The 15,350-nt window shown below is 39.0% G+C and overlaps 1 protein-coding gene across 3 annotated transcripts in view; it reads right to left on the bottom strand.

The window, feature by feature from the left end:
• The window catches only part of LOC103824791 (polyadenylate-binding protein-interacting protein 1-like), a 25,986-nt gene extending 10,636 nt beyond the window's left edge, over window positions 1-15,350 (bottom strand). For 2 of the 3 annotated variants that reach the window (XM_050986377.1, XM_050986376.1), the window contains exons 1-4: window positions 15,011-15,350; window positions 11,857-12,026; window positions 6,327-6,515; window positions 2,633-2,745 (exon numbers count right to left, since the gene is read on the bottom strand). In XM_050986377.1, coding sequence (XP_050842334.1) covers window positions 2,633-2,745; window positions 6,327-6,515; window positions 11,857-12,026; window positions 15,011-15,239 — 701 coding nt within the window. In that variant the 5' untranslated portion in view covers window positions 15,240-15,350. The remainder of the gene's footprint in view (window positions 1-2,632; window positions 2,746-6,326; window positions 6,516-11,856; window positions 12,027-15,010) is intronic. The other variant, XM_050986378.1, reaches the window with a different exon arrangement.

Raw genomic sequence — 15,350 nt, 5'->3', positions numbered from 1 at the left:
CTGAAAACATTAAAGCAAATATCATATAATCTATAGACAACCCAACATATGCAACATGCTACTTATTTAATAGGATGCTAAGAACTTATTCACTGCATTAGAAGTACTAAATGCTGAATACTAGGAAGTTTGATTTGTGAAGGAAGTGATAGGACTTCACAAAGAATGCAGATTTTTGTTCTTCTAGGTGAACACTGAGGTATCTGAGTAAGCAAAACAAAATAGAGGAAATTGCAACATGTAAAAATTAAAAGACAGTTACACAGTTTATATATTAGAATATGGGTCCAGGAAGTTGAACATGGGCAGACAAACATCAACAGAAATAAAATAGGTGTACTCTGAAAGATGTTTTCCCCCTTTCAGGGTGCTGCCCACATTGTTTTAGATGCCTTGACATTTATTTGATAAATTCTTTATCCTACCATTTGTCCTGGTTTAAGAGGAAGTGAGTTTTTTGGGATGCTGTGGTCAAACCAATAGGTGCTCAGATTTGAATATTGGCACCTGGTATGGCCACTGAGGACATGGATACGCCTCTGAGAACACAGCGGGATTAAAAGCAGAGAACTCCCAGGGGGAAGCTCTCTCTTGGGTTCCGTCCGTGAAAGAGAACAGACCTCCCCTGCCCAGCTGCGGGCTGGACGGAGGAGGGGAAGCCACAAGGCTGAGTGAGGTAGGCTGGGGCCTTGGACAGAGAAGGGAGGTGAAGGCCCCTGCAAGATGGAAGGGTAGAGGAACCCTGAGAGACATCGGGAAGGCACACACCCCCCCTCCCCCAGGAGAGAGAGAGAGAGCTGGTGTCTGTGCTTGTGCCACCCTGAAATTTGATAGCATGGCCAGCCGTGAAGGAGAAAGGGGGTTACGGTGAGAAGGTGCCTGGCAGGGCAGCCGCAGGAGTTCTGAACAGGCAGAGCCTGAGACTTTTAACCCTTTTCTTGGATGATGGGAACCTTACAAATGCTGATTCCTCCTGGAGTTGAATGAGAAGAGAGACAGAGATGGGATAAGAGGAAATGGGCCACAAGAGAAGTTGAAAAGAATCTTAGGTGGGAGGAGATGATGGAGTGGACTTTGGCTGGTCTTTTCTTGTATGGCCATGGACAGAACCATTTTTCCTGTGATGCAGAAACTGCATTAGGGGGGAGGCAATGGCTTGGAGCCAAGAGAGTGCTGTGATGTGATGTGAAGGAGTGCGTGAACAGAGACGACGGGTGAGGAGGGTGGTTAGTGCCCTCGATCTTCAGGGAAGAAGAAGAAGAAGATCTCTGTTCTCGAGACCCCTCGGCCCCAGGGGGTGAAATCTGGGGGGGACAGGTGTCCCAAAAGTGAAAGACTGTGCTCTTTTTGGAACTGGACAAAGCACCCTTAAAAAGGAAAACCCTAGAAGCAGCTCTGGTCCATGCACAGTGGTGAGAGCACTGGGCATGGAAGGAAGAGGTCACCATGGCAAAATGATCTCCAGGCAGTGCCATGTGTGACATGGAAACACAAGAGGTTTCAACTGTGTTTCCTGGGGAAGCCTATGGTACAAGAGGGACTCCTCTCTCCTTGATGAACTGAGAACTGATAATCTGAAGGGTGGTGATGGAATGACAGTTGGTGATCTGAGGGGTGTATATATTGGAAATTTAGTGGGGGGAGGAGGAATGTTTTTGGAAAGTTTTCATTCTGAGTTCTGTGTGTTTCTCTTTATATATATAATTGTAGGTTAATAAAGTTTTTCCCCTTTTACTCCTAGGCTGGAGCCTGCTTTGCTCTATTTCTGATCACATCTCACAGCAGACACCAGAAAGAAAGCATTTTCATAAAAGCACTAACATTGCACCAAAGTCAAACCATGACACCATTTTACGTGACAGAAGTAAAATTTAGATAGAAATGCAAACAGTGAGGATGAGGATAACATCACAGTGAGGTAATTTTTTAAAGTTTATCATGCATTTTCTCCTAAACATAGGTGGGCTAAGTGAAACTTTTAAAGTAAGAATCAAGTCTGAAGCTTAGGAAGACAAAAGTCCTTAAAGAAAAAGACTAACTTCTATAGAATTCTGAAGTATTAAAGTTACTATTCCTTCAAGTGTCATACAGTAAGATTTCAAAGCAAGCATATCCATTTAAAAAAATGTTGCATTTTTGTCAACTAAGTCTAACCATTGTTAAACCTTGATCCCCCAAATTCTGTAGTAACTGGAAATTGAAGAAATTTATCCTTCATGATTTATGCACCATAGGTGTAAAGTCAGTGAGCAAACCAACAAACTTTTCACAGCAACTCCAGCCAGAAAAGTCATTAAAGAAAAAACACAATGAAATAAGCCCTGGTAAAAATCAAAGGACAAAGACAGTACATATACATGCATTTAGTATAAATTTAAAGTTGACTTCCTTTTGAATTCACCCTATAACTTGGTAGCAGTACAATATTCTCAACTGAAAGGAACCTACAGAACTTGGAGTCCTATTTTCATATTAAAAATATATGTGTTAGATATCTAGTCTGTAGCTATGCTTTAATAATCCTCAATCTAAATTTCTCTTTTAAATATGCACACTATGTTAAGAGTTACATACAGAAAAGGAAGATAACCTGAGAAAGTAACAGGTTTAAAATTGACACACTGATACTGACCTTTGAAGTAACAACTGCCGAAAGCTCCCACTTTGTGTACTAATGGTTAGATGATGAGATAGATAGTTACACAACCGTGCTCCCATGTAGGAAAAATTTGGGACAGATGTGGCCTTCCAAAATAAAAGTAGAAAAATTAAATTATTCATAGCAGTCATGATTAGATTTTTGAAAATTTGTCTTTAACAACAGTTGATGAGACAATTGCAAAACATAAGATTAATAATTATTATTTCTCATGGTAATTTTTCTCTCATAAACACTTTGCTATATGCATTTCAGCGCTTTGAAATTCATTATATTGATTTTGTGGCTTTAAGAAAATAACCAGCATTGTGCCATTTGTTCTCAATTCTACTTCTCCATTGTGACCTACACCAAAGAGTATCTGTAAGTCACCTTCAAACTGTTAATTAAAAAACCCAAACAAACAAAAAAAACCCAAAAAAACCAAACAAACAAAACAAAACCAAAAGTAGGCATTAAGACTTTTTTTAAGGACCAAACAGTGTGTTAAAATAAATATATCACCTTCATTCAGTCTAAGAGCTATTTATTCCAGATTTTTATTTTTGGCAATAAGGAATGCTCAGGGAAAGAGTACAAGAACGTGGTAAGTAAAGATAAATACTTTCTCCTGTACATGCTCCAGCAAACGGCAGAATAGCAAACTTCTGATTTAGATATTAAAACTGTACCATTACAGTTAATAGTTCTTGATAAGTCCTTTTTTCTAAAACAAGTGCTGTTACTTTGAATATTTATACTTTTATAATCTAAAAACAGGTGGTGGCAACAAAATTCCACAACATAAGTTATACACTGTCTGAAAAATATTTTGCTTTGAAACTGATACTTGAAAATTCCAAGAGGTGGTAGAAGTAATTTGGAATACATTAGTGTTTACATTTAACCTCTCTTAGAACTTAAAGTAGAACATTCCCTTATTTTGGCAATTTATTACAGCTCATTTGTTTTGAGCTCTCTTCTAACAAGACTTGAATTTGATATTATTTCTCAAATATAGCTTCAGTGAAAAGAGGCTCTAGTCTAAGTCATTTGATCAGCTCTGCCAAAAAAACCAACCCCATGGATACTAAGAAATCATTAAACTTTTCCATTGGCTTTATCATCTTTGAACATTCCTTTTACATCTATCAGTGCTCTAAATGTGTTTGCATGCTTCTGCTTCTAACATGCTTGAAAAAGCATCTTGCCATTATCATGTCAATGCATTATAGCTACTTACCTTCTACAAGCAGAGGAAAATATGTACTAAAAACATAACTGTTCTATGTGCATTACACTGCTGGAAAGAACTGAGATATCTTTGAAAGATACAGCAAATTTAAGTAACTAAGAAACTTAAATCAACTTCAGTTTCCAGTAAGAGACATGTAAAATAGCTAATGAGCTTTTTGGTGCTTTAGTTCAATCAGTTGTTTGGACTTGAAGAGGTGGCCCCCTTTTTATAAGACAAAATATGTCACTTAAATTACACTTCTCTTTCCTAATGAAAAAAAAAAAAACAGAACCAACCTCAACAACAACAAAAAAAAGCCACACACAAACAAATAAAAACCCCCAAAACCACCATAAAACACACAAAACAAACCAACAAAATCCCACCAAAACAAACCACCACACAGTCAAAACCAAAACCAACTTCAGACATCATCTGTATTTTTTTAAACTATTATCTTCCCAATCAGTTTGTCCGTATTTGTGGTCATATCAAATACCGAAACAATGCCATTTGGGGTATTCTGATGTGGCATAGCACACAGAGACCAAAAAAAACAAATAAATCAATCAATCTCACATCTTATGAACCGCCCATTATAGTACAACGTCTTCCCTGAATTATTGTTGCTTTGTAATCCCACTTTATCTCCAACTCCAAAAGAATAAAAAAATTTAAGCATGAAAGCTAGCCTACCAATATGTATCTTGAGAAATTTTACTTGCTGTAACAGCAACACAAAAAATTTTGAGAAATTTTACTTGCTGTAACTACACAATAGTCAAGACTTCTTAAGCTATGAAGTCAGTGTTCAACTTTTGGAAAACAAGCTAACTCTGTCAAGACATAAATGGATTTTTGGAAGAACAGGGGAATGTATATAATTAAGTCTTACAGACAGGCTAAGATACCCAATACCCAGATGAAGGGAAGATTGTACAGGATTTGGGTTTCTTTTATTTTAGCCTTTTTTCCTTCACAAACCATCTGTAGATCTGCTCAAACATCACTGATGCAGATGCTTATAAACACACTTCAGCATATTTAAAAGAAGTTTTGAGATAAACCAGGATGAGTAAAAACAAATACTTGAGCAGAGGCTCAAGACAGAAGAATAAGCATAGTTGACTCACACTCAGACATTGTCATATCCTGACATCCAGTGAAGCTGAAATAATGTGCTTTTGGATACTAGGACAGCATTTTGCACTCAGCTAAGTTTTATTTTTCAGAAAAACTGTAATCTTTCAGACTGATAACACTCAATGCTTCTCAGTTAAGAAAGGCACATCTAACCCTAACATTGGATTTTTTTAAAATAGGGCGAGAGAGAAAGAGGCAACATTAAAATACTTATCTTAAACAAGAGTCAATTTATGAAACATCTATGAAGTTTTGTCAAATAAAGTTATTTGGAATATTTTAATCTTTTATTAACTTTTCTTCCTGTGTCCAAATAAAGGGTAAAAAAATTATGCTGCTAAACACAGCACAAGTAATCTTAATGTATAACTAAACTGTTCTTAATTAAATGTGTATCAATTCTGTATTATAGTAAGAAACTTAAGACTCTACAGTTCTTAAGACTCTACACAATATGTGACAATCATGTAGGTTCTACATAGCCCAGGTTATTCCACAGTAAAAAAACCTGCAAGTATCTGCACTTAAAAGGTGCATAAAGTTTACATTCTTCAATGTAGAATTTGAAAGCAACTCAGGAGAATGGGAGATACCTAATGTAATAAATAGTGAGCAGAAGTGTGACTTCATTTTCTGCAGCAAGCCCAGAAGACAGTAGAAGCAGCTAATTTGCTAAACAACACAGATTGAGCTGCTTTTTCCAATGGCTCCCCCAATTAGTACAGAGTTCAGCTCAAGGTCTCTGTCCTCATTTCCATGGCCATCAATGGGACTAGACCAAGTTACCAGCAGACTAGCTTTCCTTTTTTCTAATTATGATGTTCTGAAATAGTTATAATACCAAATGAAGAACAAAGCCTGTCAGTAAAAAAGAGCATTTCCCAAAGTCGGTATAAGTTTTTTTAATACAAAAGAACAAAAAATATCTATTATGAAGAATATTTTTGTAGGATAGAATAAAAATGTACAACTGACAGTCTCTGCTATGTAAATCCAGCAATTCAAATATAACTTCTTTAATGAACTGCTGTAATTTCAACTCTAGTATGTGATCTGAGAGATCCAAATACACAACAAAGGAAACAGAGTAAATTAGGGAAATTTATCAATCAGCCAAGTGTATCTCACTTGAGATATCATTACAGTTTATTGAAAAAAATCTTTCCCTATACATTTCAGTCTAAAAAGAAAAATTCAAACCATTAAAATACTATGTAGGCACAATGATATAACAAATAATACTAGCATGCATATTTTGCACACTAGGTAACAGAGGCATAACATGTTAAGACAGAATACACAGGCTACCTGTTGATATACGAGTTCAACAAGTTCTTGTAAAGTTTCATCTGCAGCGACCCAGCCATTCACTGTTTCAGCAAAGTGCTCTATTTCAGTTTCAAAACAACCTGGTTGCTTGGCAAGGTGATTTAGAAAGTCTTGTACATACTCTGCCAAAGTCAGATAGCCATCATATTCATCTTCAAAGGAAGAATCCTATAGCAGTGAAAGAATATACCAGCTATTTAAAAGAAACCTTAGATAGTCACACTTACTACCTCCAGAAGTAACCAGAGCCCTTAGTCTCGAGTAACTTCTGATGCTCTGCATACTTGATAGTGACCTTTATTACACATTTTGCTTCAACATTTTTAGCAAATATAGACCTCTGCATCAAAAAGCTTTAAGAGTCAAGAACTAGGTAACATGTTTTCATAGAGATTAAGGTCTCCCAGCAAAACACATCAAAAGACAGATTCAAAAGAAATTAGTTTGCCAAGTTGACTGTAAGATTAACTAACAAACTAACATGTAAGTATACCTGCTAAGAATAAAATTACCAAACTGAGGTTCAACACCGTTTCCTGATGCACACACAAATTTTGCTACAGCTATATGAACTGTAGAAGAAAAGATAATTGAAAATTGGAGACAAAATATTTTGAGCTTACCTAGAGTACAAAAGTGCTCCAAAATATGCAGGAGGGGGCGAAATTACAGAAATACAATACAGTGTAATGTTCCCATGTATAAAATACAGGCAGAAAATAATGCAGTCTGGGGAGAGCTGTTGCCTATGGGTGGACTCCCACTGGAGAAGTTCATGGAGAACTGTCTCCCATGGGAGGGACTCCATGGTGGAGCAAGGGAAAGACTGACTCCTCTCCCAGAGCAGTGGCAGGAACAATGGGCCATGAACTGACCATAATCCCCATTCCAGTCTCCCTGTGCTGATGGGGGTGGAGAAGGTAGAGCTGGGAAAGGGAGGGAAGGTGCTTTTAAGGTCTTATTTTACTTCTCATTATCCAGCTCCGATTTTGTTAGTAAGAAATTCAATTAATATCTCTAATTCAAGTCTGTTTTGCTCATGGGCAGTATTTGGTGAGTGATCTCTCCTGGTCCTTTCCTCAACTCATGAACACTTGTTATATTTTCTCTCCCCTGTCCAGCTGCGGAGAGGAGGGAGAGAGGCTTTGGTGGGTGTCTGGCATTCAACCAGGGGCAACCCACTAATTTTGTCCATTCAAAAATGGATGTATGTAAGTCTCTAAAGTCAATGTTGTCCTGGATAATTACAATGCTAGTATATGAGAGGAATAGCATAGGAAGCAACATATTTTGTGATGTAACTAGTAATAACACAGTACCAATAATTTACCTTTTCATACTGTACAAAAGATTGTGAAAAGTATCTCATGAAATCTCAGAAGAGCAAGCAGGAACCTGAAAAGGGAACTGCTAAAGAGCTGCCAATTAGTGATTCAAGACATAAGGGTAACATACAAGATAACAGAATTCTCAACTGATCTACTATTTAATGTGAAAAAGATTTAAATATATCTACTATAATGAAAAATCAAGCTAAAATGATAACTGCTTTTTCTTTACTCAGTGGACATAAATACACTGATAAGGTTTCTAATTACATTCTCCCTCTCCCCACCATCCCTCCCTTAATGAGGGAATATCCTTTACTTTCTGTCTTCAAAATGCCTATTTCTGTTCTCTACTGCAAAGCAACATGGATCTGTGAAAGATAAAAGCTCTGGATACCAACTGTGGAGAAAGACAGATACATATTGCTGAAAATCAAGTATTGGCAATAATTTCACAACCTGTAAAGAATGTGTGGGGAAAAATTCAGATTTTCCAAAATTATTTAAAGACCTGTGTTGTAAGAGTATAAAACTTAAACTAATTAGGGACACATAAATATAACAGAAGAAAAACTAGAAAGGTTTCATACGATGTTTAATTAAGTAGAATATTTGCCCAGTGAATAATATTGAAGACAAAGTTAATGTGGCCCAGCAAAAAGAGGAAAAAAAAATGTGGATTTAAAAAATGGTAGCAAATCATTATTACTCATAAGGATAAAGCCTTCAACAACCTGATCCAAGTTGATTTTGCTCTGAGTTGGGATTGGACCAGGGGAACTTCAGAGGTCTTTTTGAACCAAAATTAGTCTATTATTCTACTGGTTTAGAGCTTATGAAGCCAAAGAATAAAAGCTAACAAGCATCTAACTTGCTAAATATTCTATTTCTCTAAAGGAAATCAAATTTGACTAGGCAATTTCAAATAGCTCAGTAAAAGTTTTGTACAACTATTTTGGTCCACAAAACTTTGACATTATTTGTGCAACAACTGCAGCTTAGTCACATACAGCACAACTGGTATCTCTTAAAAAAACCAATTTGAAAACTCTCCAGACAAGTTGCAGGGGATGCAGCTGCTGTAGCTAGTAAAAGAAGCTGCTCTTTCTGAAAGCCATCAGGTTGTTATGAGATACTCGTTTAGTAGAGAGGAAGGCATATGCCTCTCATCCTCACCTGATAAAAATTCAATTCACTCTTGGAGGAAACATCCTTGTTCTGCAAGGGACTCCAATCCCATTTGGTGTACTGGTGTTCTCATATTCATACTCCTCTTCCCATTTTGTAATTAAAAGGCTAAGCACAGAGGCTAAATTCAGCCCCACATTCATCTACCTCTACTAATTATGCAACTTCAAAGGCAGTCTAGGTTTTAGTAATTATGCCAGGGAACAGAACAAATGGGAGAGAAAAAAAAATTCAAACTTTATTATATGTTGTATATTGTTAAATTAGGAGCACTCAATACTTAAAAACTAGTTAGATTTTAGTCTAGTTAGATTTTTTCTAGACATAAACCCCTCATGTTTCTCAGTGGCAGATTTAAGTTTTAACAAAGGAGATAGAACAACATACTGTATCAACTAAATTTTGGGGTTTTATCTTCAGATTATACTTACTCAGCAAGTATACGAGCGTTAATGCAAATTAGGTATAAAGACTGTTCCAGGTACAAACCTCATAAGACATGAATAGGTGATTTAATTGGCACCTTAATGTTTGACTAAAAGTATCAACCCCACTAGTGAGGCTGCTTAACCTCCTTTTGAAAATTTTTATTTATAAAATTTTTATTTATAAAACTTTCCTAAATACAGTGTGTTCCTCAGTCTGTTATGACCGTCTTGACAGTGACAGAATCCCATGGAGATCTTTCCTCCCCAAAGTCCTGGTAAAGTTTTTCTGAAAAATCCAGTATGCCTTGGATGCTGTAGCCCTTAAAGTATCTTCACAGGTAGCTGATAATTTTAAGTAGCAGAACTAACTGGAGATTAAATAATCTAACAATCAAATGTTATGTGGACACACGTAGTAATTACAGTAATGTACAATCAAATAAGGAATCAACCAACGCATTCTTTCTAAAACAATAAATCTTTAATAAATAGCAAAAAACAGCATGATCTTTCAGATCTAAAAATTTCAGTGAAAATTATAAATGAAAGTGAAGTATTACTTGTAAGAAAAACTGAACTTTCTCAAAACTGCTTTGTTTCAAATTTTAAAACCCATGGTGAAAATCTGTGTAATAGTAAAGTGTGCTAAATTCCTTATTTTTATTGCAGGTGGATCCAGTTTACAAAATTAATTCACCTATTAAAGTAAAAAAAAAACCTCCAAAAAACAACAACAAAAACTAACAAACAAAACAGTCCCTAAACTTGGTAATAGTGAAGAACTAACAAGTCTGAAAGATCATTATTCTATCCCTAGTATACTCTGATTAGATTAGGGTCCCTACAACATACTTCCAAATAAATGTTCTAGGTTTTGCTACCATTTTAAGAGTTATTTTCATGAACAGATGAGTCACTTGTGTTCATAGCATATTCCTACAACATACCTGTGTGTTTATGCAAAACAGCTGAAAAGCAACATTGCTGGACTCAACACTTTGTAAAATTATGCATATGAACACTCATGCCATCCCAAATGACATTTTTTATTTATTCATAGAAACCGTGTAACATGTACTGGGGCAAAGTAGTATTTTTTCCTCCTAGATTATCCATTCACAGAAGCATGTTTGTACTGGCATTTGTCAATGGTTGTATATGATCATGGGCTTTTATTATTCAGGACAGTGATTTTATTCAGTAAGCTGGCAAAGCTGGTAACATCCAGATAACATCAATTTCACTAGTGAGAAAAAACCCTTCAAAATTCCAAACCACCATGTTTAGCATTCAAATCAGATATTTTTTCCCTAAGTTATTAAAAATATATTCAAAATATATCTGTTTCAGAATAATTCTTTATTATAATTTGGTTGTATTTGTAAAAGCAGTAGTTCCCACCTACTTAGACCAGTACCAGTTTATCTGCCTACATAACAAAAAGATATGCCAAGAATTCACATAGATCTCTTCCCTAGAGTAGAATTACTGTAGCAACAATATGGAAGACATGGAGAGTAGAAAATAAGAAGTACCAACTTTTATTATGTAGTGAATGTCCAATATGGATTGGAGATTACCCTTAGCCTGGCTGCAAATATATTTCATATTAGGTATGCTGCTAGGAATGAGCCCAAAACTACTTTTTTGCCCTCTGGTGATGCAATATCCCCGAAGGAATTAAAAGACATGAAGTACATAAAGTTAGGCAGTCATGGCAAATCATACCCATGGCATAGTAAATTTAGGAAAGGTAAAGGCTATGCTTAGAAAAGCTAAAGTTCAAGTTTTCTCCCACACTTGCTTCAAAAACCCATGCAATCTGAATAAAAATGCAGCTAAGTTTTTAATGAAAATGCAGTGCAGATGTAACTATAACAGAGGTAGTTGTGAAAAAGACAGCTTACGCTGATGCTGGGTGTAATCAATAAGGAATGTGTGGTGTTACATTTTAGTTAAATGGTATGCTCTGTCTCACCCCTAGAAAACGAACGGTTTATTCCAAGCCTGTGATCCTCCCCTGAAGTATCATGTATCTGTAATCCCATTGGTCCAAGTCTTATTTCTGCACCCACTTTGAATCTCCCTGTTAAGCTGTGCCAGGGAGACCAAGCTTGGTCTTGCCCCTTTTTCTCTCTAGGCTCTCCGTGTCTCCCCCTCCCTCCCCCTCCCTCCCTCTTCCCCCCTTCTCCCTCAGAAACCATGCTGCTCCCGGGGGTGGGACCCCCAATAAACCCTCATCTAATTAGCACCCTCAGAAGCCGTGTGGAGTCTCCTTGCCTGCCTGCTGCTACCAGTGAACATACAGCTTATGGGGCCCCCTGGGGACCACAAATGAACTGCAACAGGAAGGTAGTTATCTGGAGCAAACTTCAAGCAAAATACTAAAGGCTCTCACAGTATAACATTCACTTATCACAACATTCTGACTGTGTCTCTGGAGGTTATCATCCAAATTTTTGAAATCTCTTCAGCAAATGCAGCATTCGAGTTATCCGATACACAAGAGCACAAGAAACATTGTTAAACTGAATTGGCATATACTAAGAAAAGACTAACACTCACTGCAAAGTTCTGGTTATATCCTGATGGATAAAACTCAGGTGCTTTAACAGACAACTTTGATGTTACCACAGGAGCCACAGCCACCTGAGATTCAGCCATTTCTGGTCCAGAATCAGGAACTGAAACTTTTCCTTGTGATCCAGATGGAATTCTTGCCTGTTGCAGGTTTTCTAAAAAGATTTTGATAAATGGTTTTTGTTAATGGCTTTTCTTAGAAACCACTAAATTAGTATGTATTTACACAGAGTACACAAAAACAAATACATCCCTTTTTGGACTTTAAATATACTTTTACTTATACTATAAATATACTTTCCTCCAAGTTCAGGAGGGATGCATCCCAACAAAGAGGAAGTCAGGCAAAATTGCCAGAAGACACCTGCATGGATGAGCAAGGAGCTCCTGGACAAACTCAAACACAAAAAGGAAGCCTACAGAGGGTAGAAGGGACAGCCTGAGAGGGAGACAGATTGTCCAAGCAGCCAGGGATCAGGTTAGGAGAGCAAAAACCCTCAGAGAATTAAAACTGGCCAGGGACATCAAGGGCAACAAGAAAAGCTTTTATAGGTATGTCCTACTTGACAAATTTGGTGGCCTTCTATGATGGAGTTACAGCAGTGGTGGATGAGCGAAGAGCAGCTACTATCATCTACTTGGACTTGTGCAAAGCATTTGACACTGTCCCACATGACATTCTTGTCTCTAAACTGCAGAGACATGGATTTGATGGATGAACCACTCAGTGGATAAAGGACTGGCTGGATGGTCACACTCAAAGAGTTGTGGTCAACAGCTCAATGTCTAAGTGGAGACCAGTGACTAGTGACCCTCCCCAGGGGTCAGTAATGGGACCAGTGCTGTTTAACATCTTTGTTGGTGATATGGACAGTGGGATCAAGGGCACCTTCAGTAAGTTCGTTGATGACACTGAGCCGTGTGGTGCAGTCAACATGCTGGAGGGAAGGGATGCCATCCAGAGGGACCTGGAAAGGCTTGAGAGATGGGCTTGTGGGAACCTCATGAAGGTCAACAAGGCCAAATGCAAGGTCCTGCACCTGGGTTGGGGCAATCCCAAGCACAAGTACAGGCTGGGCAGAGAATGGGTTGAGAGCAGCCCTGGAGAAAAATACTTGGGGTTGTTGGTTGACAAGAAGCTCAACACGAGCAGGTAATGTGCACTTACAGCCCAGAAAGCCAACGCTGTCCTGGGCTATATAAAAAAAGGCATGACCAGCAGGGTGAGGGAGGTGATTCTGTCCCACTATGCTGCTCTTGTGAGACCACACCTGGAGCACTGCATCCAGTTCTGAGGTCTCCAACACAACAAAAATGTGGACCTGCTGGAGCAAGTCCAGAGGACAGCCATGAAGATGATCAGAGGGCAGAAGCACCTCTGCTATGGAGACAGGTTGAAAGAGTTGGGATTGTTCAGTCTGAAGAATAAAAGGCTCTGGGAAGACATTATGGTGGCCTTTTAGTACCTGGTGGGGGCCTACAAAAAAGCCAGAGGGTGTGGAAGAGGTTTTACAGCGACTTCTGTGAGCCAGAGAGAAGTTTGACAAGAGGATCCATGTTTACCCCTGAAAGAATTTCCTACCAAGGTCGTTGACACAGAAACCAAGAAAGAAAGAAGGATAAATAAGATAAACCAGCATCTGCCTATTCCAATAAGCACTTTGTTTGTCTTTTGTGACCAATGAGTAAAGTGCAAACTTATGAGTTTTGTAAGAATGTATAAAAAGCATGCATGCTATAATAAAAACAGTTTGAAGCCTTCTGAAAATGGAATGTGTTGCTTTGTAGGGTCTTCGTCTCAACTACAACAAGAAGGGGAGTTTTTACAAGGTCATGGAGTGATAGGATAAGGAGGAATGGCTTCAAACTGAAAGAGTAGGTTTAGATTGGATATTAGGAAGAAATTCTTCCCTGGGAGGGTGGGCAGGCCCTGGCCCAGGGTGCCCAGAGCAGCTGTGGCTGTCCCTGGATCCCTGGCAGTGCCCAAGGCCAGGCTGGATGGGGCTTGGAGCAACCTTAGATAGTGGAAGGTGTCCCTGCCTATGGCAGGGGGTGGAACTAAATGGTCTTTAAGGTCCCTTCCAACCCAAACCATTCTATCATCCTATCCTTCAAATATATATATTTAATATGGATAAAGCTTTCACTTAAGCAAACTCTAGGCACCTTTCTACATGACAGAAAGCGTACACAATCGATGTTCATGTGAAGATGACCAAAAAAGGGTGAAAGAGAGCCCTCTCCCCATGAAAATATGTTTTCTAAGAGCTAACCTGAGAAACTAGTAAATTTTCTTATGATATTCTTGCTGCTTTTGGGTTTTTCTCATAGATTTTATATGTAAAGGCAAGACTCTAAAGGTCAATAAATGGAAGAAATCACTATTTTTGAACATAATCCTTAAAGACACTTAATTATCATTTTTGTACACAATTTTAAAAATTAATCCAATGAAATGGTGTTTTTTAAACCACATTTTCCAAATCCGTGTTTATAAATTAGCTCCTAAATTTGCTGAAAACATAATCTAGATCTACCTGAAAAAGGTAACCAAGAAATAATGCTTGATGTTACTGTTGGGTTTGGCTTATTTTTTTGTCAAACCTTTAGTGCAGAGTCAGAGAATTCTTCTGTAAGGGGAAGAATGAGAACATCTGCAGCCAGATGAACAAACGGCTAAAACACATATATACAGATGTGTGGGCACAAAAAGGGAGGGAAGGACAGACAGAAACATTGCAAGCAGGCTACAACAGTACATCATACCTTTACTTGGACACATGTCCATAGCTCAGAAACATGAGTGCTCATCTAAGGAAAAGTGCAGTTGCCAGGCCCCTTACGCAGCTCATTTCCATGCGGTGGCCTCTAAGCCGCTAGGTGCGTGGGGTGGGAGAAAGTACGTGTCCCTGTGGCTAGGCCGAAAGGAGGTGTGTGGATGAAGCCCCAGGGCTCCACTCTCAGTGGGACGGCGACGGGAATGGGGTGGGGGGGTGCCAGAGCAGCAAGCGAAGCAGGAGCGGGGCACTTTGCACAAAGAAGAGCAGCACAGCGGACTTCCGGGGGCCACTCCTCGATACCTTCGGCATCGGGGGGCTCTGGAAGGGCGGGGAAGGGGCCACTGCACGGCGGCCAGTACCTGCGTTTCCGGTGCTCAGCGGCGCTGTCTTCGGAGGTCGCAACGGTTCCTGCTGTAGCAAGAGGCCACCTGTTTTATGCTGCTTTTCGGCCGAGCCTTCACTGTGGGAACCACTACCCCCAGGACAGGCCCCACCACCACTCTCCGACGCGTCCGCGCCGCTGAGAGCAGCGCCACCTCGACCCCAGACCCGGCTAGCACCTGGAGCTCGGTCAAAACTATCCGACATGCTCGGGTCGGGGTGGCTCAGGCGCTCATGGGAAGGAGCCAGCGACTCAATCTCGCTTCCCCGCGGCCGGAGCACTTCACTTTCAGTTTCACCCCCACGATGGTCGCAACC

This window comes from Serinus canaria, chromosome W (assembly GCF_022539315.1).
Source record: "Serinus canaria isolate serCan28SL12 chromosome W, serCan2020, whole genome shotgun sequence".
Classification (NCBI taxonomy): domain Eukaryota; kingdom Metazoa; phylum Chordata; class Aves; order Passeriformes; family Fringillidae; genus Serinus; species Serinus canaria.
Note: the sequence above shows the minus strand (reverse complement) of the source record. Positions and strands in the feature narration are given on the sequence as shown.